General features: G+C 40.2%; 1 protein-coding gene and 1 long non-coding RNA gene across 12 annotated transcripts in view; both read left to right on the top strand.

Annotated features, from left to right (window-relative positions):
- The first annotated feature begins 9013 nt into the window (after positions 1 to 9013).
- LOC144050051 (uncharacterized) lies at positions 9014 to 9941 on the top strand. Its single transcript, XR_013293774.1, has 2 exons — positions 9014 to 9121; positions 9734 to 9941. It is a non-coding gene; the product is annotated as an uncharacterized LOC144050051 (long non-coding RNA).
- A 13781-nt stretch (positions 9942 to 23722) lies between these two features.
- Positions 23723 to 24757, top strand: part of tjp1a (tight junction protein 1a) — a 129464-nt gene continuing 128429 nt past the window's right edge. For 8 of the 11 annotated variants that reach the window (XM_077564565.1, XM_077564556.1, XM_077564554.1 and 5 more), the window contains exon 1: positions 23723 to 24230. In XM_077564565.1, coding sequence (XP_077420691.1) covers positions 24139 to 24230 — 92 coding nt within the window. In that variant the 5' untranslated portion in view covers positions 23723 to 24138. The remainder of the gene's footprint in view (positions 24231 to 24757) is intronic. The other 3 variants (XM_077564566.1, XM_077564561.1, XM_077564564.1) reach the window with 1 other exon arrangement.

Below are 24757 nucleotides of genomic sequence, written 5' to 3'. Positions count from 1 at the left end.
ACTCATGGCACAGATTAACAAAGGGGTAAAAACTAGAGAAGTCTTTGAGGTCTGTATAAAAATTCAGGTGTATGTTGTACTAGATTCTACCGCTAGGTGGAAACATTTTATAAGGTACAGCTCAACTACCGTCCTTGTTTATGGCTCGAAGCAATCTTTTCAAATACTGTAAGGGGTAAATAAAATCAGGCAACGACTAAGCATCACTCATGGAATAGTGTTCCTCTTATACTTACCACTCAAGAGCCCTACATTAAGCCACTCTTCATTTGCTCTCATATCAAAACAGTCAAAGGTTCAGCTTTTATTTGATGACGTTGCATATTCTGCTGGAAGATATAGCTGCCATGAGTGATAAGATTTATGAAAATTTAACGCAAGCTTTTATGTTTTCAAATCACATGTATTCATAACAGCAGGCTGGCTGTGTGGGACAGGCCACCTCACTCCAGAAACAGCTAGTGAGGTAGAACATCAGCACTGGGGCTGTGTGCATGTCATGTCACGCGCTTGTTGCAATCACACCAAAGCACACATTGCCTACCCCGATATCCATTCCAGTAATATCATTTAGCCTTGTGTTTTATAACAGTGACAGCCCATTAAAACGGTTATTGCCGTGCAGGAGTGTTGCCAGGAGGGTTCCGATCCAAGTGATTGGCTCATTTTTCTATCACCATGCAATGGGCACTTTCGCAGAGTTCCTCTGCAGTGCACAGGTTATGTGCACTGAATGGTCCAAGGACTTCAAAGCAGCCCTAACTCTGCCATGACAACAGTGAAGCCGCTCCCTGTAAACCCCCCCCCCCCCACCACCACCACCACCACCACCACCCATCATGTCTGTTGAGAGAGTGAGTGCTCTCAGACAGAAATGGGGTTGGTTGAGCTTATTAAACGTAGAAGGACAAACTCCCTTTTGGCTTCCCATTTTAACAGATTTTCTTGTCTCAAAAGAACAGAATGTTTGATGCTGAAGGTATATGGCATATTTTCATGTGCAGTACAGAAATAATTGAGTGTTTAATGAATATTATGATTGATAAAGAACACTTAATTGAGAATCATTCCTCATTTAGGATTATATTATATTGTTAGTTATTGTTTGAATGCTCTCATATGTTAAGATTGTGGGATCTTTGGATTGTTGGTATTGGATTTTTTCTGACTTAATCACTAAAATAATAATTAATTTAAGCTCTAATTCCATCATTATCATTTATTCACTACCTCTTCATTCATTTTGCACATCCACTTCTTTCCTATGACACTATGCTGCAGACTGCATCTGGATACTTGGACATCCAGCAGTATTTCATATATTGGAGCTGCCATTGTCTCCATTGTTTGCTGCCCATTCTGTCCACTAAGCTTGCTTCCCACTGGAAGGGAAAATGGGCAGTGATGGTTGTGCTGGCCCAGCCATCCTATGGTGTCCTTTATCACTGTCCCACGGTGACATAACCTACATTACTGCAGCATGACTGTAGGGAAATAAACCAGGAAATATTTACCTTTGATAGGGTTGAACTGCCACTTATTTTGTTTTTAGCAATTCAACGTAATACAGTTACAATACCGCTTCATGTTTGCATGTAATCAGTCCTTAGCTGATTGCCTCCCTTGAGGCCTTGTGGATGAGTAGGGCATTTCAGTGCAGATAAAAGGTTCATGGTGAGAGATGGAGCATTTTTACCTCCATTTTTGAAATTACAAGTTTGATTGTCGAATAAGAAATTTGTTCAAACTACCCTTTTATTTTATTATTAATAATTAATAATAGACATTTACGTGAAAACAACACTCCCATCAGCTGCGTCTTAAAATTCCAACCTCAGAACTGTGAGGCAGATGTGTTATCCCCACATGCTTGAACATGTTCAACAAACACAATAAAATGGTTTGTCAATACATTTGGCATTTATCGAGTTTTAGAAAAGAGCTCTTCATGTAAACTTAAAGAATGCTAATAATTCCAGAAATAGATCAAGTAAGTAATCATTCACTGAGATTGATCAGCAAAGCTTGGTGGCTTAACATCTGCCATGTGAACTTTCATTCAGCTATATCAAGCCTTTCCCCCTGCAGCGGAACCTGCCACATCAAAGCAGTGGGCTTGAAATCGCAGGTGTTGAAGGATTAAGGACCGCCGCAGGAAGGGGTTTTATTGTTCACCTCATCTTTGATACACTGTCTCTTCATGTCACTTGTGTTGGGAACACGGAACAGGGATTGACAGCCCAGAGTGACCACTGGTAAATCGAAAATATGATGTGTCCGTGCTCTCATGCAGATGCACAAAGTTGATGTCCAGATAAACACCAGTAATTCAGTCATGTGAATGTTGGAGTGTGGAGATTGGTAGCTAGTAGGGGTGTGCCAAAAAATCGCTTCTCATAAGAATCGCGATTCTCATTTTTACTACGATTCAGAACCGATTTTAAATGTCCCAAAATAGATTTTATTTAAATTATTTTATACTGTCTTGCCTTTGTCTGTGTGTGCCTTTATTTGGAGCGCTGTTCATGTTGTTCCCGATTTGGCCACTTAGGGGCAGTGTGGTTCCACGCGGTCTGATACACTGTTAAGTTGTAGCCACATTAGAGAGTAGAAGGAAAAAGTCACGATCAAGTTATTCCAATAACAATAGTTTTTTTGCAGTGTGTCGCAAAGTGTCACAAGCAGCGCGCTAATTAGCATTAGCGAGTCAGAGTGGAGTAGATCATTACAATTCCTTGCACATCTATAGATTGAAGCAAAAATCATTGTCAATCAAATCATTTTGAATCAAAAATAATTCTTAATCGAAAATCGATTCTGAATCGAATTGCAGACCCAAAAATCGAATCAAATCGAATCGTGAGACATTCAAAGATTCCCACCCCTAGTAGCTAGTTTTTAATGATATAAACATTCCAGCATTCATTTGTATAGTGCAGGGTTTGACAACCTTAAACAATGACAGAACGATCTGTACCAAATATGGACTGGAGGTCACAGAATCAAGATGGCAGAAAGGTGGCTGAGAACAACAACTAGGCCAAGATCCAGTGGGACTTCCAGATCCAGACTGACAAAACTGGTCATTGCCAACCAGCCTGACATAGTGCTGGATAAACATCAGAGGACAGCAGCCGGGATGCATGTTGCAATCCTGAGTGATATAAAAAGGATCATAAAAAGCTGCAGAAATATCAAGGACTGAAGGAATAACTAAAGAAAATGTGGAGGGTTAAGTCAATAGTGGTGCCAGTTGAAGGGTTTAAGGAGATACTGGCAATGAAGTATACAAGTATATCATGAAATAGTTCAATATTGCAAACTACTGGTGTCGTACTTCAATCACCTGCAATGAGTCTTTAAATTGTTTCCAAGCCTAATTCTGTTGACTCTATTTTGGTAAGGCAAGTTGCAAATAGCATACCAAGAAAGTGGCTGCTCTTTGAGTTCTCTACCAAAGCACATTCATAAAAAGTTGAGCGAAAGATAAAACTTGAGGTATAAAACCAGAAAGCACAAGTATCATTGAGAAGATTGTGAATCAAAACCCATTAAGGTATTTAGGTAAAGGTGTTTGTCCACTGTCTTTCCTGAAGTTCAGCATCCACTCAGCTTTTCAACAGGATATTTTACAGTAATTCAAGCTTCTTTCTGCTTATTGGAGATGCTGATGTAATGAAGGAGGTAGCTGCGTCTTAAAATTTCAACCTCACAACTGTGAAGCAGCAATCAAGGCTGATCACCTCAATGCCAGACTGCTTTGATACATTTATTCATCCAAAAGGTGCTCCCACCGCAAAAAGTGCCTCAATATAAACATACTTTTCAGAAGGCCAACATTTCCATACCAGGAAGCTTTTTGATTGGTTCTTAAAAGATTGCCTGGGTATTATGTCAGTCTTTTTGCCAAAATACCGTAGGCAAGTATCGAGAATATCCTCAACTCATATTTTTAAAGCATAATATTTTAGTATCAGAATAGCAGCTCCAATGTGTGAAAACAACACAACATATGTATTTAATTATTTATTTATTTAAAGAAATGATAAGAATATATTGGAAGTACCTTTTATTTTTTTGTTGTGAAGGTGAACTTAGAATGTGGGTTTGTTATTGTGATTAGTGCTTTGATTAGGGTGACCAGATTTTCGAAATTAAAAACCGGGATGGTTAAATATACAATAAATTCCACTAAATGTAAACGCCTATTCCACCTTCGTCAGCGGGGGGTGGATAGTGGGACGTGATGATCCTTCGCGTGACAACTATAAAAGCTTGTCACGCATTGTAACACAGGAATTTCCAATATATTTCCTAACCAAAGTGGTCTCCAATAGAGATTGGTTATGCCCAAAGACTCGAAATAAACAAGTAAAAGTTTGGCTATACACAGAAGGAACACCTTCCAAACAGAAACAGAATTGATTTTTATTCAGGTTCGTCTGAGAACAGAACAAGTATGAACGTTACGTGCCTTCTCACTGACTTGCATCCACTGAGTCATCTTTTGGAAATGGCATCACTGAATGATGGCCGCTGTTTGGGGTTCACATCCGTCTGAACGGCAGCCGTCCAGAATAATGGTCTGACCTCTATCTCTGTTTTTGATTGTCTCACCATCTTCTTGTATCCAAGTTTTGAATTTCTTCTCAGACGGCAGCGCAGCAGATGTAGTGAGACGATGTTGTTAAATACGAGGCATTTTTTGATCCACACAATTATTCGTGATGATTAAAAGTGTCTTTATTTCTCTTGATCAATATCTATATTTGAGTCAACCATGCACTTAAAAAAAGATGAAGACTTAATGTAGAATGTAGCATCAGGGGTGAAGCAAATTTCCGTCAATCGCGCACATCCCAGAAAGTAACTCAATTGACCTTGATTTGTGAATCGTGAGAGGCAGAAGAGGCATGAATAATTTGGGATGCTGAACATGGCAACACACATACAGCAAGTTAACTCTTTGACTGCCAGACGTTTTCAGAAACGGGATGTCGCCAGTGCCAGCCGATTTAAGCATTTTGACTGATCTTTCAAGGTCCACAGAAAATGTTGTGTTTGGACTATGGAAACACACATACTACCAAATGAAAGATTGAACTCTCATCTTTCATCAGAAAAGTTTGTTTCTACCTTATTCCGTTCTTCAGTAATCAACAATAGAAAATGGTTAGTTTCACCGAAATGCTCTGTTTTGAAACAAAAAGCGGAGAAAAAGAGCTTTTTGTGAAACGATGTTATTTCATGCACTCTAGTGAGTTCTACACTTCTTTTTGTCCATGAATGATGCCACAAACACCTAAATAGTGCTTTACTTCTGTAATACACCACCACCAACAATGAAAAAGTGTTTTTAGATTGCAAAATACGTTTATTTCCATTCAACAGTATAACAATTTGACAAAACAATTTCGCAAACTATTTACAAATGTGTGCAACTGTGGTACTATTTACAATTATGGGGATGTTTCAAATACAGTTTTTCTTTTTGTAACGCTCCCATGCGTGCAAGGAGACGCAGCAGGATTTGCACAACAGATTAGTTTCACTTGCGATGGCTCCTTTCGCGTGCAGACGTTACACTTTCTTGACGGCCTTTTTTTCCGGGGAATAAATAGCAAGTAGCAGACTGTACCCACTCCTCCGATGAATATGCATTGGACTCGGGGCACTCTTCGTCGTCCGATTGAACGTCCGCCTAAACGTGCTCGGTTGTGCTCCGCGTTTTCCGGTGTTAGCATCGCTAGCCGGTGAACCTTTATGACGTCGTCATAGCCGCCGCGGAAACGCTTGCAACTTCAGCGTCAACCTCGGAGTCACCATCATCATCATCGATGATGATCATCGGCGTCATCAATGTGCTCTTTAGTGTTGGTCGATGCTTTTCGTCTTTGAAAAAAACTGCTCGACCGTGAGCTGCTTGCAACCGGTCGCCATGTTTTCTTCCCTTCCCCAGCCATTGTCCCCTCTAGCTCCGCCTCACGTCTTCTACTGACGCCTACCCAATCTTGTCAAAAGAGAGTCATTGCTGCCATCTAGGGGCCAAAAATAGTCATTAGGCTAACTCGATCTGCTTGAAACTTTCACAGCAGCTGGCCAAGGCTTTCCTCCACCTGTTTCAAAAAAAAAAATTGGATGACGTCTTTTAACGTCATTGGCGGCCCTCCGTAGGTTTTTACTTGACGTCTTTTAACGTCCATGGCAGTCAAAGAGTTAAAAGTTACGTCACTGCATCTTCCCCCATTGATTTAAAGAGGGTAACCTCATTACTCATTTCTCATTATTTTACACGTGAACTGTACCCTATTTACTGCTCTGTCTCTTTTTTTTTTTGCAGAATTTCTTCTTTTTTTTTTTTTTACTCACTCACTTTGGGATTTGTGTGTATATGTCACCAATGTACCTCATGCCTTTCTTTCTCTTTACATTATCATAATACAGATCAAAATTTTGCTAATAGCAACATTCTTGCAATACTCTGACGTACAGTACATGCTCGCCGGGTACCACATGAGGCGCGACCTAGTACAGGATGCCTGTTTTTGGTGACATACGTTGCACAATGGCTTCATTTACTCCACCTTGCTTTGGATATACCGCCACACAAGCGATGCTGAGGAACTTCTATGATCAAAATAGCTTCATCTTCGAAAGATAATGCCAAATGCCAGCTGCACGCTCAGTATTGCTTACTTTTTATGATTACTTTCTGTTTACTTCTTCAGCTTATTAATCTTATAAAACAAGCCTGAGCCATAAAAAGACCTGTGTGCTGTGTGTCAGGTTTTCCATTTCCATGAAAAGGATGTAAACAGTAGAGGGACTTGAATGACTTTCACAATATTATTGGACATCTGGAATCTCTCTTGTAGTCAATGATGCTGCGTGATGTGCAGATCTGTTTCCTCTTGTTTAACCACTGCAGGATGCCGCTATCTAAACATAAGCCTTTGCCTTTCCACACACACACACACACATACACAAAGACGACTGTTTTCTGTAACTTGCTATCATTGCTATGAAATATAAACTACAAAATAACTCACGTTTTTTTTCCATTGACTGCTTAATCGTGGTTCGAATGTCAAATCCTATATAGCATAATTTTATGAATTGATGGTGCAGTCAGAAAAAGATGTGGATATTATTCGTAGACCATCTTCAATGCTATCATGATTTTTTTTCAAGAATTTCTTGCTTGCTAAAGTCATGCGGCGTAAGTTTTTTCCCCACTGTCATATTACTGAACTGTTGAGACCAACAATATACATCTACCAATAGGTATGCGATTAATTTTCCCTTTTGGTGTTAAGAAATATTAAGATAAATACAATCTACTTCAAATTGTTTAAGTAGATGCCGAAATGTTTGCATTAGTGATAATAAGTCAGTTTCTTCGAAATTGCAGCTGACCCTCATTCTCCATTAAGGATATGGAAGTGGAGACAATGTTGAATGATACGTTTTAATAGAAAGGACATTATGGCTACTAGGGGTGTTAGAAAAAAATCGATTCGGCAATATATCGCGATATTACAGCGCGCAATTCTCGAATTGATATGCTGCCGAATAAATTTTTAAACATCAATTTTTTTATGGGAATATTCAACAAAACATCTTACTTAGGGTTAGGATTTACACATTAAGCATGGAAGAATGTTATATTAATGGAACATTAAGCCTTAATATCTTATTTCAGTGCTGTTCAAACATGAAACAGACTGCAACCTGAATTTTCAGATAAATAAATATTTTTTATACAAATCTTACAGTATACATGTACAAGTTTACTGATAAGTATTTTCTAAATTTGAGTTTAAAAAAATCGCAATAATCAATTTATAGATTTGCATCGGGATTAATCGGTATCGAATCGAATCGTGCCTATGAATCGTGATATAAATCGAATCGCCACGTACTAGGCAATTCACACCCCTAATGGCTACAGTCAATCCCACTTATCCTCATTGGGGTTATGGACACTGTAACTGGTGCCTATACCAGATACATTCAGGCAAGAAGCAGTATGAGAACACAGTCACCAACGCAAAAATTGTCATCCATACCTCTTCTTTTCAAGACTTATTTCTTTTTGAGAAAATTACTGAGATTTTTCTTTTCTTTTTTTAAACCTCTGAAAGCATGCAGCACACAGAAAACATACTGGCCAATTTTACAAATTGACGCGAGAGTCTCCCGAAACTCTATCTCCTGCATGATTCTCAATCAGTCATTTCTCCCGCTAATCTCCTGATTTTACAGTGAAGTAAACAGTTTACAGTTTACATTGTGGGGAATATTTGACAGTATCTGTCGGGAAACACACCGCCAACGGGTTGAGAAGGGCTACTTCAAAATAAACCTTACATACCAAATAATAACGCAGATGAATGCTTTAGCTTGTAATGCTTTTATTTTGAAGTTGTTCCCAGCAGCGTGTCGCGGTGTAACGGCTGATTTGCATATTGTGTTTGGAGTGATAGTTGCAAACTATTGCAACCAACATTAACAACATAAATTGGTCTTAAATCACATACAATCGCCAATTAAGGGCGTTAAAAAAAGGCTTCATTATGCTGACATTGTATTGTACATGGATGTTGCTAGCATGTAGCGGTGCCTAATCGTGCTAACAGCTAACAGTGAGGACCATTGGATTACTTTCATAGGCACTTTGATAGATGTAAATGACTCTGCACACTTTGATGCTAACAGTTTGACACAGTTGCCATTCTTAATCCCTTTTTAACACATCGGGGGCTTACTCAAATGTGCTGTTTTAGTCGGCAAAATCCCAACTGTGGTTCGGCTGTCACTTGGTCATATAGACCAAAATCTATGCGGAGAGATTTAACATTTTACAAATGTTTCTAAAGTGTAAAATAGTGTGCTGCTAATCTGTTAGAAAGGTTCCAAATATTAATAGTCATCATTATTATATTTGTCTATTTTCCATATTCCATGTTAAGAATAGAGTGACGACATTATATTTACCTCTGTGATGCGCGAGCTGCATTCTGGGTCCATTACTTGTTGCGCAGCGGTTATTGTGCGGTCGGAGGCCGCCATGACAGAATGTGTTGCGAGCTGCGGTGATCGTGTGTGTATTTGACCAAAAGTGAGTACACTAAGTAGTGTTTTAGTTTACTTTGTATCGTGTTTATTTGTCGCACTACCGTGTGTCTTGTGTGCCTTATTAAGCTCCGACGCAGATTTGATTGACAGCTCATTGAGTACCTCATTGAAGTTCGCTACGTAACTAATTAAGTGTCTTAAACACTATTTAACTACATAAATGTGTTCTCTTCTGTGTGTTAGGCATTAGTAGAGAAGTGCACTATAGTTTTGTGTGCTTATTTGCATGTTTTGTCCCACTTTGCACGTAATGTCTGCCGTCAGTTTGGGACATTATGCTCTCAATGCGTGGCACCATTATACGACGTCCACAGCCGTAGTCGGCCACAATAATGTTTAGTGATGTAATTTCATTACGTGCGTCATACTTTTGAGTAATTAGTTCATGTTTAGTATGTTGTACAACTTTTGTGTGTGTTTATAGCCATTCATGTGCACAGCTAACATAGTGCTTGTTCATGTGAATTAGTAATGTTGCAGCCCAGTTATTTAGCCTATCAATGTGTGCTATTAAGTAATGCAATACTGTGTTTGTGTTTATTAGGAGTCAAGTATTCACACTCATATGCTGTATTGTTTTTCTGTTTTGTTGCAGAAACACACATTGAACCACACATAAATTCAACCAAACACACATATTCACCATTTGATGATCAGACAGGACACAGGACTTCGGGATTACAAGCATCCATAGTTAGCCACAGTGCCTGCATCATAGCAGCCCATGCCTGTATGCCCGTACACTGAAGTGTATCTACTGTATCAACTTGCAGATGTTCCTGGATTAAAGATGCTAATCCACATCTTCGCTCCACTGTTCCTTTGTCTTCTGACCGACACCTTTAGGGCGAAAAGAGAAATACTCCAATTGAATCAAACCTATACAGTCCAAACCTATGACACTTGACACCAGGAGTAAACTGGACATTGAGAATTTCGTGAGTTTCTCGAACGGTCAGTCCAGTCCATAAATATTAATTGGCGCATATCGGCGGCTCCCGTGCGCACTACGGGTGGAAATGCTGAATAGTAATCACTGGATTAGCCCCTATCGACGAATAGGATTTTTTTTTTTCTAAGGAGAGCTCAGTATTGTTCATTCGATTTGACATCATCATTGCTCTCCTTTTTAAAAAAAATAAAAATAAAAAAATGGTTTTTTTCTCTTTTTTATTTATTTTTATTTTATTTTTTATTTTTTTAAATATATATATATACATATATATATTTGTATGTGTGTGTGTGTGTGTGTGTGTGTGTGTGCGTGTGTGTATTCATCAGTTCACCTAAAGCCCATTAAAAAAAATCCCATACTAATAATATAATATAATAATAAATTGCCAAATGCAGAAACATCAATGTAAGTGTTCACGATATAGTGGCTGTCGCTAACAGACAGAATTAAGTAACCAGAATTAGGTTAAAAAAGTCTATATACGTAGACCATGTTTCTATAAATTTTGATATTTGGTTTTTATTTGAGGCAGATATTTTTTCCATTAAAATGTGATTTATGAGGAGGTTAGACCATTGGTCCATATTCAGAGTTTGTTTATTTTTACAGTAATCAAGAATTGTTTTTTTAGCGATAGTAAGGGCTACAAGTGTAGATTGAAATTGTTTATGTGGTAAGTCAGTTGTTGTTAGGTCACCTAGCAAACACAAGTTTGGAGATAAAGGTATCCTACAGTCCAAAATAGCGGAAAGTTTTTCTAAGACTTAAGTCCAGAAATACATAACCGGAGTACATAACCATAAAGCATGAACATAAGTGTCTGTAGTGTTTTGTAAACATTGGAGACAAATGTCGGAGTCTGAGAGTCCCATTTTCTTCATCATATATTGAGTAATGTATGTTCTATGAATAATTTTATATTGGATAAGTTGCAAATTTGTGTGTTTTGTCATTTTAAATGCGTTTTCACAAACTTGAATCCAAAAGTCAGATTCCGGTGCTATAGACAAGTCTGTCTCCCATTTTGAGATGGGTAAAGACATTAACGAATAGGATTCTATCGTCCGCACAAATAAATAAAAAATGAAATGTTAATCCATTTTTAGAACCCAGATAAAAAAAAAACTAATAGATCTAATTCTAACAGTATCAATAAGACTGCTCATTATCATTACAATTTTTGTAAAATCAGAGTTTATATAAAGTTCTTGTTGTGGTTCTCATTAGATGGTGAATGTAGTTTGTAGAAAAGTGTCGCTGTGAAAGCATGACATTAAAATTAAATTGCATTCGAATGAACCTCTTGTCCCTCTGCTCATTACGAAAACACAAAGCTTGCTTGATTGTTTCCTGTTTGTGCAGTTTGGGCAGCTATTTCAAGTGTGCCATTACTGTCTGCCATCACCAAATAGGTACAGGCAGTAGTGAGCTTTCGGGCTGTGCTTAATCAAACAAAATCCTGGCTGACCGTAATTTGACCCTGTGCTTCAACTAATCACCAAATCAGACTTTAACAGGCCCCGCGTCACATCTGCTAATTTCACTGTCTGTTTACTTCTCTGTATTTAGTAAAAGCTGCAGCAGAGCTAGACCAGAGCAGTTCTATCTGTGTGACATGAGTGACTGTTTAGATGAAAGCAGGTATGGGAACATTGGAAAAGTAGCAATACTCGATTCAAGTTTGTTAAGCAATAAAGGGCATCCTCAACAGACAGATCACAGTTTACTTACTCTGGTCAACAATACATGTATTGCCCAAGATTGTTTAGGTAATTCCGGAAAATTTAGAAATGCTGAATCCGAATTTCACAATGGTTTAGCTAAATCTTGACAACTTTTTGAAAAATGGCCATATGTTTTTTCAAACTCTGCTTGATCATTTAGTTCACCAAAGCGCTGGACATGGATGGTGGCTTCTTCATTTACAGTACTTGTGTTGGGTTTCTCCAGGAATGGCCACAGCAAAGTTGAAAGCTGGCATTTTTTACCTTGTCCTCAAATCCTTCAGCTAATCAGAGATCCTGGGTTTGAAAACTTAATGAACAAAGAGCAACTAGAAGTGTCAAAGGCTTTTGTTCTGGTTGTAAAGAATTTGGCCACAATTATTACATTGAACTTGTTGATTTCAGAAACCTCGGATGCAACATGAGCATCAAAATGCTTTTACTAAACATAACCTGGAAGCAATGAGCAACATATGGAGGAAGGTCATGTCACGTGATAAATCCAGATTTTGCCAGTAGGCTTATATTGTTAGTGTGGAGAAGATATTGATAATGCTATGCTGCTTGCTAACACCTTTGTTACAGTGCTGTATAATCTCTGAAAAGACACGGGCTGTATCACACAGATTGACTGTGTTTTTTTTCCCCCATATAAACAATACAACTTAAGACTTAATTCAACATTTATTACTTGCAGTGAACACAATTACACATTCGAGTAGTCTGCTCTCAATAGAGTCCTTCTTATCTTTTCATACCTCATGACGTAGGAAAACTTTCTCCAGAATGTGTTATTCAGTAAAAAAAGAAAGAAAAAAAACATCACACATTAGCAATCCATGGTAACAAATTCACACGCACATAAAATGCATTCAGGAGTCTCTTTTCTCATGCGAGCTGAGTGGCCTCGCTGTGACTCACCCTTGCATGTCCGCTTCATTAATTGGCTGACAAACAGAAAACAACAGCGAGTGGCTTTTGTATTGACTCATGTTTTGACTCATCCAATTATTTTACTTCACTCATTATTTAGCAACTGCTTTGAGGGTAATACAATGTTGATAAAAGTGTCTCCAAAATTCCCATATTTAGCTTAGAACACTTTTGGTTTATTTACCGAAGTACCATTGCAAACTGGCACGCTATGCACTTACACAAATGGCATACACAGATGGCGGTGCTCTATTTGCATCTCTGTGATTTGATGCATAGTGACATCCTATACAGTGAATATGTAAATATTCCCAGCACCACCACTCACAGTGCTACACTTTGTTACAACACTATGCTGGAGAAATAGCAAAACATCTCTGATTTCTGTCATGCGGCAGTCACAAGTCTACCTTGGTTTGCTAAGCTAAATGTAATTTATAAAAAAAAATTTTTTAAAAAAATGGGTTAAAGTGATACTGTTTTTTGAGGAGTAGCCTACATTTTAGTTTGACTTGTGTCATATAATTGTAAAGCAACAGTGCCTTACTTGATTACATCTTCGGGTACTCTATCCACCTCTGACTAATTAACCTACATAGCCTATCCATTCATTAAATTTTATTTTTTTTAAACCTTACACTAATAATATTGTGTATTTTGAAAGTAGCTTGATCAATAGTGCTAGCCACTGATCATTTTCTGAATAATTTGCTCCACATTTTAGTATATGACTAAAGAGAACAAATGTTGGACTCCTCATCATATTTAAAATGAAAGTCAACCATAAACATTTCTTGACAATAATATGTTGTATGAGACCTCACTAGTCTAAACATGACATTCTGATTAATATTACATTTTCTCGAACCCGCTGGTGGACACCTTCTCACCCTATCTCTGAGGGAGATACCCAGCGGTAAAGGGATGCCGTCAAGCTGAAGAAGGAGTCCTATTGGGCCTTTTTGGCCTGTGGGACTCCAGAGGCTGCTGACAGGTACCGTCTGGCCAAGCGGAATGCGGCTTCGGCGGTCGCTGAGGCAAAAACTCTGACATGGGAGGAGTTCGGCGAGGCCATGGAAAACGACTTCCGGACGGCTTCGAAGAAATTCTGGTCCACCATTCGGCGTCTCAGGAGAGGAAAGCAGTGCGTCATTAACACTGTATAGTGGAGATGGGGTGCTGCTGACTTCGACTCGGGACGTCGTGAATCGGTGGGGAGAATACTTTGAAGACTTCCTCAATTCCACCGACACGCCTTCCTTTGAGGAAGCAGGGTCTTGGACTCTGATGTGGGCTCCCCTATCTCTGGGGTCAAAGTCACTGAGGTGGTTAGAAAGCTCCTCGGTGTCAGGGCCCCGGGGGTGGATGAGATCTGTCCGTAGTTCCTAAGGGCTCTGGATGTTGTGGGGCTTTCGTGGTTGACACGCCTCTACAACATCGCATGGACATCGGGAACAGTACTTTTTAAGAAGGGTGACTGGAGGGTGTGTTCCAACTATAGAGGGATCACACTCCACTGCCTCCCAGGTAAGGTCTATTCAGGGGTGCTAGAGAGGAGGGTCCGTCGGGAAGTCGAATCTCGGATTCAGGTGGAGCAGTGTGGTTTTTGTCCCGGCCGTGGAACAGTGGACCAGCTCTACCCCCTCGGCAGGGTCCTTGAGGGTGTGTGGGAGTTCGCCCAAACAGTCCACATGTGCCTTGTGGATCTGGAGAAGACGTTTGACCGTGTCCCTCAAATTCGTTTCCTGTGAGGGTTGGACTCCACCAAGGTTGCCCTTTGTCACCGATTCTGTTCATAACTTTTATGGACAGAATTTCTAGGTGTAGCCAAGGCGTTGAGGGGGTCCGGTTTGGTGGCCTCAACATTGCATCTCTGCTTTTTGCAGATGATGTGGTGCTGTTGGCTTCATCAAGCCGTGATTTCCAACTCTCACTGGAGTGGTTCGCGGCCGAGTGTGAAGTGGTTGGGATGAAGATCAGCACCTCCAAATCCGAGACCATGGTTCTCAGTCGGAAAAGGGTGGAGTGCCCTCTCCGGGTCGGGGATGAGATCCTGCCCCAAGTGGAGGAGTTCAAGTATCTTGGGGTCTTGTTCACGAGTGAGGGTAGGTTGGAGCGGGAGATCGACAGGCGGATCGGTGCAGCGTCTGCAGTGATGCAGACTCTGTATCGGTCCATTGTGGTAAAGAAGGAGCTGAGCCGAAAGGCAAAGCTCTCCATTTACCGGTTGATCTACGTTCCTGCCCTCACCTATGGTCACGAGCTGTGGGTCATGACCGAAAAAACAAGATCCCGGATACAAGCGGCTGAAATAAGTTTCCTCCGCAGGGTACCCGGGGTCTCCCTTAGAGATAGGGCAAGAAGCTCGGTCATCCGGGAGGGACTCAGTGTCGAGCCACTACTCCTCCGCGTTGAGAGGAACCAGTTGAGGTGGTTCGGGCATCTGGTTCGGATGCCTCCTGGACGCCTCCCTGGGGAGGTGTTCCGGGCATGTCCCACCGGCGGGAGGCCCCGGGGATGACCCAGGACACACTGGAGAGACTACGTCTCTCGGCTGGCTTGGGAACGCCTTGGGATCCCGTCGGAGGAGCTGGCTGAAGTGGCTGGGGAGAGAGAAATCTGGGTTTCCCTGCTAAAGCTGCTGCCCCCGCGATCCGACCCCGGATAAGCAGTAGATGATGGATGGATTACATTTTTGTAATATGAGTTATGAAACATAATCTAGCCGTTTTTAACCATTTTAGGGGGCAGCGATTTTGCCACTTGATGCACTCTAAAAACAGTTGGGATAAAAGTAACCAAATTATGAATAAAAAATGGACCGATCCACTTTATCGGTCAATTTGACCCAACTTTCTGGGTAACTTTATACAAAATGGCCACATTTTTTGACACAAGTAAAGTATCTGCCCAATATTGTTGAGTTGTTTTACACTGAAAGACCCATTTCTTGACTTGAAGTTGGGTCAAATTGACCCAAGTAGAGGATCGGTCAATTTTTGACCCATAGTTGGGTCATTTTTGACCCAAGTCTTTTTAGAGTGTGTCGACTGAAAATGACATAAATGTTGCTCAGGGCACACAGCTCACCTGTTTTCTGAAGCTGAGCTGTGATTGGTTGTTACCTGAGCAACATTGATGTCATCTTCATTCGGCAGCAAGTGGCAAAATGACCGCCCCCTGAGATGGCTAAAAACGACTGAATTTTGCTGCTTAACTCATATTCCACTAACGCAATATTAACCAGAATACTGTATTTAGACCAGTGGGGCTGCATAGAACATATTATTGTCAAAAAAAAATTGGGGGGTCGGTGGGTGGGGTGGTGAAAAAAAAAATCAAAACATGGCTCTTTGTATTGGTTGTATTGGTGACATCTAGACCCCAGACGCAAATGTGTTCGCAACATTACATAAAACATGAATAATAAATGCACATAGCCATATGGATGCGATGAAAATAAACACATCGTATTCGTGTTTGCTGTAAACAATGTCTTTCTAATGTCCTCAATGCCTCATTTGTCACTTAACTCAGCAAACTCTGAGGTAAACATGGCACTCAGCCTGGCAGGATGCTAATAAAGGCGACAGTGGGAGGGCAGAAAGCTGCGGGTGTCACAACCTGCTGTTTGGAGGCACAGTGGCATCAAGGTTCACCTTCGGTCAACAAATGCAACTTTTTTGTGATCAAGCAAAGAACCATAGTTAGTTATTGGTGGAAAGGAGGTCTCCAACTTCCCACTTCACAGATTGAACCCTGTAACTCTGTTCAGATTAACACTGCGCCTCACATTAGGATTTTATATTATGTTTGAAAAAAGATTTGCACTGGACACAAAAATAGAGCCCTTTGTATGCACCCCTGCAGCAGAAACATAAATCATCGACCAACCACTCAAACTCAAGCACCTCAAAACTCACATCTTCATCCCAGTGCTTTTCCCTCACCACTTTGAATTATGTGATGCTGAGCAACATTAAAACAGCTGCTGATTCCAAATCGCTTTTCAGTTCCAAGATAAAACGATCAGGGCTGTAGCTGTGAGCACTTTTTGACTCGTATGTCTGTTGTCTTCATATCTTTGACCTGAGCTTGAACCCAGAACTCAGAGTATCCACAATAAAGAGCAAGTGGTTGGGGTAGGTGTGTGTGTGTGTGTGTGGGGGGGGGGGGATACACCGTACTGTGCGTGTTTGTTTTCAGTCAGTCATGTCATATGCATTTCACATGCAATTCTTTAAAAGCAACAGCAGGCAGATTCCCTGTGACAACTGTTTCATTTACATATTGCATTACACTCGGTTGGCTTCATTTGCTTTAAGCACCCTCAGTACAATTACACAAATCCACAAACATATTTGAGATTTTCCCGTTTTTCAGATTCCCAAATACATCAGCGACTTTCATGTGTTTTTTAATGTGCATACATTTATCATGACTTACAATATGCTAGAGTTCAATTCTGCTTGTGAGTAGTCAATTGTGCGTTTTTGGATTGCTGGAACATGCATTTGTTTTTTAGACAAACATTATGCTGTTTCAAGGGACACACACACGTCCTCAGATATTCATGTGTCTAAAGGCCCAGTCCGCCTCCGTCCACGAGGAGGCAGTGTTGCTGTCTCCATTGAACGGGAACGAGCCGTTTCCCCTTTCTCGGTTAAAATTGGAAACTGAAAAATGAAAAACGAGCGGATCCTCTATTATGTGTTATTGAACACAAGTTGGGAAACAAGATACAACTCAAATTTGTTTCCCTCAAGCGTACGCGGCCTTGACAAGGTCGTATTAGGTTTCCCGAATTGTGTAAAATAAACATATAATGGAAGGTCAGATAAAGGCTCGGAGCTCGCTTCCCGTTTTTCATTTTGTAATTTTAAACGAGAAACAGGAGACAGATATATATATATATATAGTTGGGAATCTGAAAAAAATGTGAAAATTGTGAATTTAATTGTGTGAATAATTTTGAGAAAAATCTTTCCCCATATGAAACCCATATGTGTCTTCTTACCCATCATGATTCACTTTTATGTCTCAGTGGTGGGTTTTACTCACAGGTCTGTATTGGTCATTGGTTCATTCTACTGTACTGTGCATTAGAATGCAAACATATCAGCCGATTTTGTAACATCAGTCTCTTGCCTCTTGTGCCAAATAGGCCGAGCATTTAAAACATGATTAGTAGCTACAATGACATTTACTGTATATGCACATCCCAAATATATTCCCTTTATTCGGTAAACAAACCCATAATTAAAACGCACCGTAAATAACACTTCCAATAGTGCTTGCTTTAATAGGATTACTTAGACTGCAGTGTAAAATTAGATGGCCTTGCATTTCAAATTACCATACATTTAATTATAGATCCCCTTTTACAGTTTAATTAAATGAATTAAACATTCCTTCTATTAGGATGGTTGACTACTGTATCATTTAATTAATCTTTACCTTTAGTTTATTCAAAATTCATAGCTGTGTCTAAATTAGGTGTCACTGACTATACTATACATTGACTATATTCAACACAAAATGTATTTCATTATTTAAGTTTAATTATAATACCTAAATCTGTGGAGTGAATTAATAATTATTAATGCTTATTGTTGCTCACGATTCACAAATCGTATTCGCATTTTTTATGTATCTTGATTCTCTCAGCTGTTTTTCAGTTAAAAACACTATGACTACATTCATATGCAGTACTCACAACCCTTTCAAAACAAATATCAACAATATTATTCTATCTATCTATTTATCTCCTATATATTTTTTGAAAGGCCATTCATGTGCAAAAATACGACGGCGTATTTAGGGCCACTTAAAAAAAATACAAATTTTTGAGGGTGAGGCCAATATTCCAAGAAAAATAACTCTCTAATTTGCCATTTGCGGATTTTTTTTTTGTAAATTTGCAACTTTACAAAGTGGCAGATTTTCGAGAACTCAAAAACTTACGACAAATACACACAGCAGCTATAGTCTAATGTGAGGATTCTTTGGTGGTTAATAGGACACTGTTTATAAAATGAAAAGGCAGGATGGAGACGGATTCTCGTGCGAGAGAGGAGTCTGTTACTGGCGTGACTGTTTAGGCTTGCTGGACATCTAAACCCTGAGTGTCTTTAAATTTACAATACATGAATGCACTGTATTATTGCACTTGTATTGTTTTACATGTGAATATGAAATATCATGTTGGGGCTACCTGAGCGTGGCCCAGCGCCACGGTTTGTGTGTTTGTTAGCAGCCTGTCAGTGAGAAATGACAAAACTCTGCGGTAATGGGCCGAGCTACGGGTCACATTCAGTGTTTCATGTAGTCAGAGACTAAGCTAGTGACAGGTTACCATGTGGTTAATGTGACACGGTCACACATTACATGACTGTGTTTATACCTTATAGCCAATCTTTTGTTTTCTTGTGTGTGTTCCTGTTTGTATGCACCCCATTTGACAGAGGAGGTGGAGAGAGAGGGAGACAGACAGGGGACTTGGTCCAAGGCTACAGATTTAATCTGGCTGCTGTGGTTATGTGATTAATCGCGGCCAGGGACCAGGGTGCTGTAATTTATGGTGAGGGTGGTGGGGGGTTGGTTGGGATGGCTGCTACTCCTGGGGGAAATCTCACTCTCCAACCAATCCAGTCTTCTTCTCCCGATTTCCTTTCACCAGCTTGATATCACACATCTGAGCTTTGAATAAGCAGGCCATTTATTTCTGTGACAATGCGAGTGATGAAAGAGACTCCTTGTGCAGTTTTTAATGAAGGAGAGTTGACACATTTAAAGATGATAACAACCAGATGTTTGCCAGAGACATGATGAAAATGATCTCAGCGGGTTCATACTAGGCCTCCAGAACACCAAACAACATGGCCAGCTACTCAGAACAGCACAAATAGGTGATTGGTCCTCACACCTATACCAACTCACTGCAACCGAAAAATCGTGATCTCCGGTGTTCTCATTAGAAAACAATGTTTTGATGCACCACATATAGCTACTGTACTAGTGTGAACATATTTTGATTTCCAAAAAAGACAACACTTGGCTACTTAAATGATACTCAAAGCTTACTCAAAGATATCATACATTAAAAATATTGTAGCATATGCCTCCTCTCTATAGATAGAAAAATAAACATAACCTTTGACTTCTTATTTGATAAATGAATTTTTTAAAAAAAGAAGACATAATGTTGTAGGTCTAACCTTTTTTGCTCCCGCCATCAACCTTTGTATCCCCCTTTTTTTATAGGGCGAGCCAAGATCGAACGAAAGGGGATGCCCTTTGGCAGCACAGGGCATTACCAGTGAGCTAAAGTTCTGGCCTACTGACCCAGCTCAGGAATTTATTTGAACGCTTAGGAAGTGAGGTATGCAAAACTACTAAGCTACTTTTTTCTTTAAAAAAAAAGGAAAAGAAAAGAAAGAAAACCTTATTTTTAATTTATAACAACACCCATCACGATTGACAGTTCGCAGTCTGTCATCCTTTTAACAACACTCAATAAGTATTTGGGAACTAAGTACAATATTTGTTGAAGCTTTGTAGGTTAAATTTGTTCCTTCAGTTGCTCAACAGTCTGGAGTCTCAAACATTTGCAATGGGTGACAGGTTTGGACTATTGGCAGGCCAGTTTAGTATTCAGTCACATTATTGTAACTTATTATTATTTTTAAATAATTTGTTAGTGTAAAACAAAACTGGATTTTGGTCCGCAAATTCTGACAGAAAACGTTTCATAATTAATCACATAAATGCTGTTTTTCTTACTAATTACCATATTGCATTTGACAGATACATAAAAAAACACACTAGACATAATAATGGATGTAGTAAATACAACTGCTGTTTCCAGATTTATAATACTGTTTATCCAATTGTATACGCCGGTCCTAATTGTTTGGTGCCCGAATCCTCACCATTTTTTAAATTTATTTTTTAACGTTTTGAACGAATTGCGTAAAACGTTATGAAACATAATTGTAGTCACTGAATGTAACGGTTCGCTCGCCTGACTTCCTTGCAGGCACCGTGGGTTCAGTTCCCGCTCAGCGATGATGTGACTGTGAGTGTGAATGCTTGTCTGTCTCTATACAGTATACTGTATGCCCTGTGATTGACTAGCAGCCAGTTTGGGCTTTCAGTCTGCCTTTCTTCCAGTGTCAGCCGGGAAAAGCGGCGACTCCCCACAACTCTGAATAGAACAAGCAGTATAGAAAATAGGTAGATGGAAATACATGTGCATTGTTAACCTGCATGCCTCTGGCTTTAGACCGTATTATATTGGTAAAAGGTCTGCATTTAAAGAGGAATTTTCTACCTACAAGAAATGTACTAAAACTGCCTCATTCACCCAATGAAAATGATTGATGACAATGGTGTGGGCTCCCATGGAAGGAAGCAAACCGCACATTTATACGGTAATGATGCAGCATCAGCAGCAATTCAGGATTCAGAATCTTGCTCAAGGATATTTTGTCAGGTTGAACGGGGGATTTGCCTGAGAACCTTCTGCTTTCTTCCTCCAGCGTCATCTTCTTTTCTTCTGTCTCCTTCAGTTTTTTCGTCTGTACGTTGTTTGTGTTTCCAATGTCAAGAAGTGTACACACACAAGATGACTTTGAAAAAGGTGTTTTGTGGTGTGTTTTTTGGTGAATGCTGCGTTGCCAAGATCAAGCAGTGCTGAGCGCAGCCCTTTTGACCTTCCCCACCAGCTGCTTCCCGATGTGTGCCATGCATGCCAATATGAACTGCTTTTGCTAGCTGACTTTTTTCCTTAGCACTGTACTGTTATTCATTCTTGATTATCTGCATTTACTGTTTCGGGCGCATGGGGATTCTCAACTGGCCTCCGGGTGTATACATGGCAGTTCGTTTGACCTTCACATTGCTTATGTGTCTCAGTAAATATTTAAATACAGTGACAGGAGCATCATCTCACCTTACATTTTAGCTTCACAGCAATTTAAGACATCATGCTGTGCAGTATCGCTTATGGAGGATTTAAACACACGTCTTTCTGTGTAAAATGTAAAGAAGCACAACACTACTGTTATGAGCTCATGGACGCATGCAAGATTCCTTCGCCCTTGACAACTCACTTCAGACTCATGTTTACCGGGCATCTCAATTTGACACGGAATCAATTGTTGGATCGATTTGCATCTTCACAGAGACTCTGTGAGAAGTTGAAGGGTGACTTACTGAACCTACCATCACATTGTTAGTATGCATTAAGACATGCATGGTAAACAGCACGTCCACATTTTAAGGTGTGTTCATCATTCTGTCAATCAATGAATGAGAGGCTTAATTCTGTTTTTCTTAATGTTTTAGAGTTGAATTTTATTCAGAATGTTATGCAGAAAATGACCTGGGGGTTTTCTTGCTGGAAAAAGCACGGACATTCAGGAAAAAGACATTACAGTGAAACCTCGGAGTTCGAACGTCTCTGAACTCGTACAGATCGGACTTCGAAATCCTAGTAAAAAATGCCTCGGAGTTTGACCTCATTCTCGGAGTTTGAACACTCAAGCAAACCAAGTAAAGTCGAACGTACCTTGATCGGGTCGAGTGAAGCCGAGCGATGCCGAATGCTCACGTGCGGTAGTGGAGACGAAGCGCTGCTCATTTCCAGTCAGAGCGGGTGAATACTAAAAGCTTGTGAGAGCAAAGCAGAAGGTGAGAAGCGACAGGAGCCTGAATCATGGGACTCAGCGACGACAACCTGCAGGCTCCAGCTGTGGAACGTTAGACCCATTGGGTCCGACACTCGATGCAAGCACCACGAGGGCTAACTACATTTGCGAAGTTGTCCTTTGGGCATCCGTAGTAGGAAGATGGCGGTGAAACATGGCAGCCCCTATTATGAGACTACAGCCATGTAAAATTATTAGTGATTAATACTAGACCTACGATTACATATATATATATATATATATATATATATCAGGGGTGTTAGAAAAAAATTGATTCTGCAATATATCGCAATTTTACAGCACGCAATTCTCGAATCGAAAACATCATTTTTTTATGGGAATATTCAACAAAACGTCTTACTTAGGGTTAGGATTCACACATAAAGCATGGAAAAATGTTATATTAATGGAACATTAAGCCTTAATATTTTATTTCAGTGCTGTTCAAACATGAAACATAAATGCAGTGGCTCAGTTATAAGCCTGAACAGTTATAAGCCTGAATTTTCAGATAAATAAATACATTTTCATACAAATTTTGCAGTGTACATGTACAAGTTTACTGATAAGTATTTTCAAAATTTGAGTAAAAAAAATCGCAATAATCAATTTATAGATTCGTATCGGGATGAATCGAATCGAATATTGACCTATGAATCGTGATAAGAATTGAATCGCCAGGTACTAGGCAATTCACACTAATATATATATATATATATATATATATATATATATATATATATATATATATATACACTTATGTGATACTTTTTTTGCATACTATTGACATAAACAGTAGTTAAAAAAAAATGAATTAATTATTAGTTCACCACTAGATGGCGCTAGGGATCACTGACTATTTAATCATCAAAAAAATACAAAATTGTGCTTCCCTATTTTTTTCAGTTATATGTATAACAGCTTGCCATGCTTAGGTTTTTTCATGAAGATCAAGAATCAATAAGAGGTTTGCTTCAGTATTCGTTTCTTCCTCAAAACAGACAACTAAAAATACCCATTTTATTATTGTTACTGCTTCTATGTTGAATGCATGTGTACAATACTGTCCTGTTCTCTATCTTTTTCACGCACTCTTTCTCCTCTGAAACTATATCTTTAAACATAAAACAGGCGTCCATCGTTGCTGAGATTTTCTTTCATTGCTAGTAGGTTGTAAAAACAATTTCATCACACCCCCACCCCCCTACTTCTCCTCCTCTTCCTCTGTAAGGGCACTCACTCCTCTTCCTACCACTCAGACTCATGGATGCTGCCGCCGCCGCCGCATCCTCTCCGACTCTCCTCTCTTCACTCTTTCTGAGGGGATCAAACGAAACAAAATAGAGGGTGGGCAGAGAGAAACAAGTGGCCGCTCCCGGGCGAGCCACAACAATGAGCCCGTCCTGCCTAAAATTGAATGGATTAGCCAATCTATTCTGAGCTCTAATGAGATTAGAGGGGCAGCGCGCAGACATGCAGGGTGGCGGCGGCGTGGTACCTTTCCTTCGGCTCCCTGGGGACTGCTCCCCCTGGAAATGGCGCTGTTGATGCCGCCGGACGCGCGGCGGATGTCGGGGGACCTTTGGAGACATTTGAACGCACGCTCACCTGCGCCGCTCGTGCGGGGCGCGGATTCCTCGAAGTAGCGCTCCAAAGTATAGAGAGACGGAGCTCGAAGATGAAGTACCAGAAATACATCACGGTGATGCAGATGGCCATGGGAGTGACAGCCTCCAACAAAGACTGCCTCCCCACCAAGAGACAGCTGTGGTGAGTTGGGGGCGTCGGTGGTGTATGTACATTGTATTCTATGCGTGCGTGTGCCTTTGTTGGGTGTCGAGAAGGAAAAAAAAAAGCTTTCATTTGAGCCTCTTAAGCGTTGTGGTCACGGAAGGCGTCAAAGTTGCAGCTGAACACGAGCAGCTGTTGACGGAAGTGACTGAATAGCTGCCCTCTCCTGCCCACTATATCCTCCTTTCTTTACCTTCAGCCCGGTGTGTACGTTTGTTTGTGCGCGCGTGGCTTCCTGTGCAGCCGTGCGTCACTCACTTTGCATGTTTGTTATGATCCTGCGTTACTTTCACTCAAAAGCGCACAATATCGGGCAGGTGTTCTCACAACACTTTGTTCAGCTCATTTCAAGCCCACCTGCTGTGCTTCCATTTTAGCTATACATTTATCTTTTTGTTGTTGTTGGTAAAAACAAAACAGGAACAGCCCCACTTAATTACTTATTCAGTAGCTTCCTGCGCATGTGGGAGTCTTGCTGAAGGCTTCACTCATTATGCGTGTGTAGG

The sequence above is a fragment of the Vanacampus margaritifer genome, chromosome 4 (genome assembly GCF_051991255.1).
Source record: "Vanacampus margaritifer isolate UIUO_Vmar chromosome 4, RoL_Vmar_1.0, whole genome shotgun sequence".
Classification (NCBI taxonomy): domain Eukaryota; kingdom Metazoa; phylum Chordata; class Actinopteri; order Syngnathiformes; family Syngnathidae; genus Vanacampus; species Vanacampus margaritifer.
The sequence above is the reverse complement of the archived record's forward strand: the minus strand, read 5'-3'. Positions and strand labels throughout refer to the sequence as shown.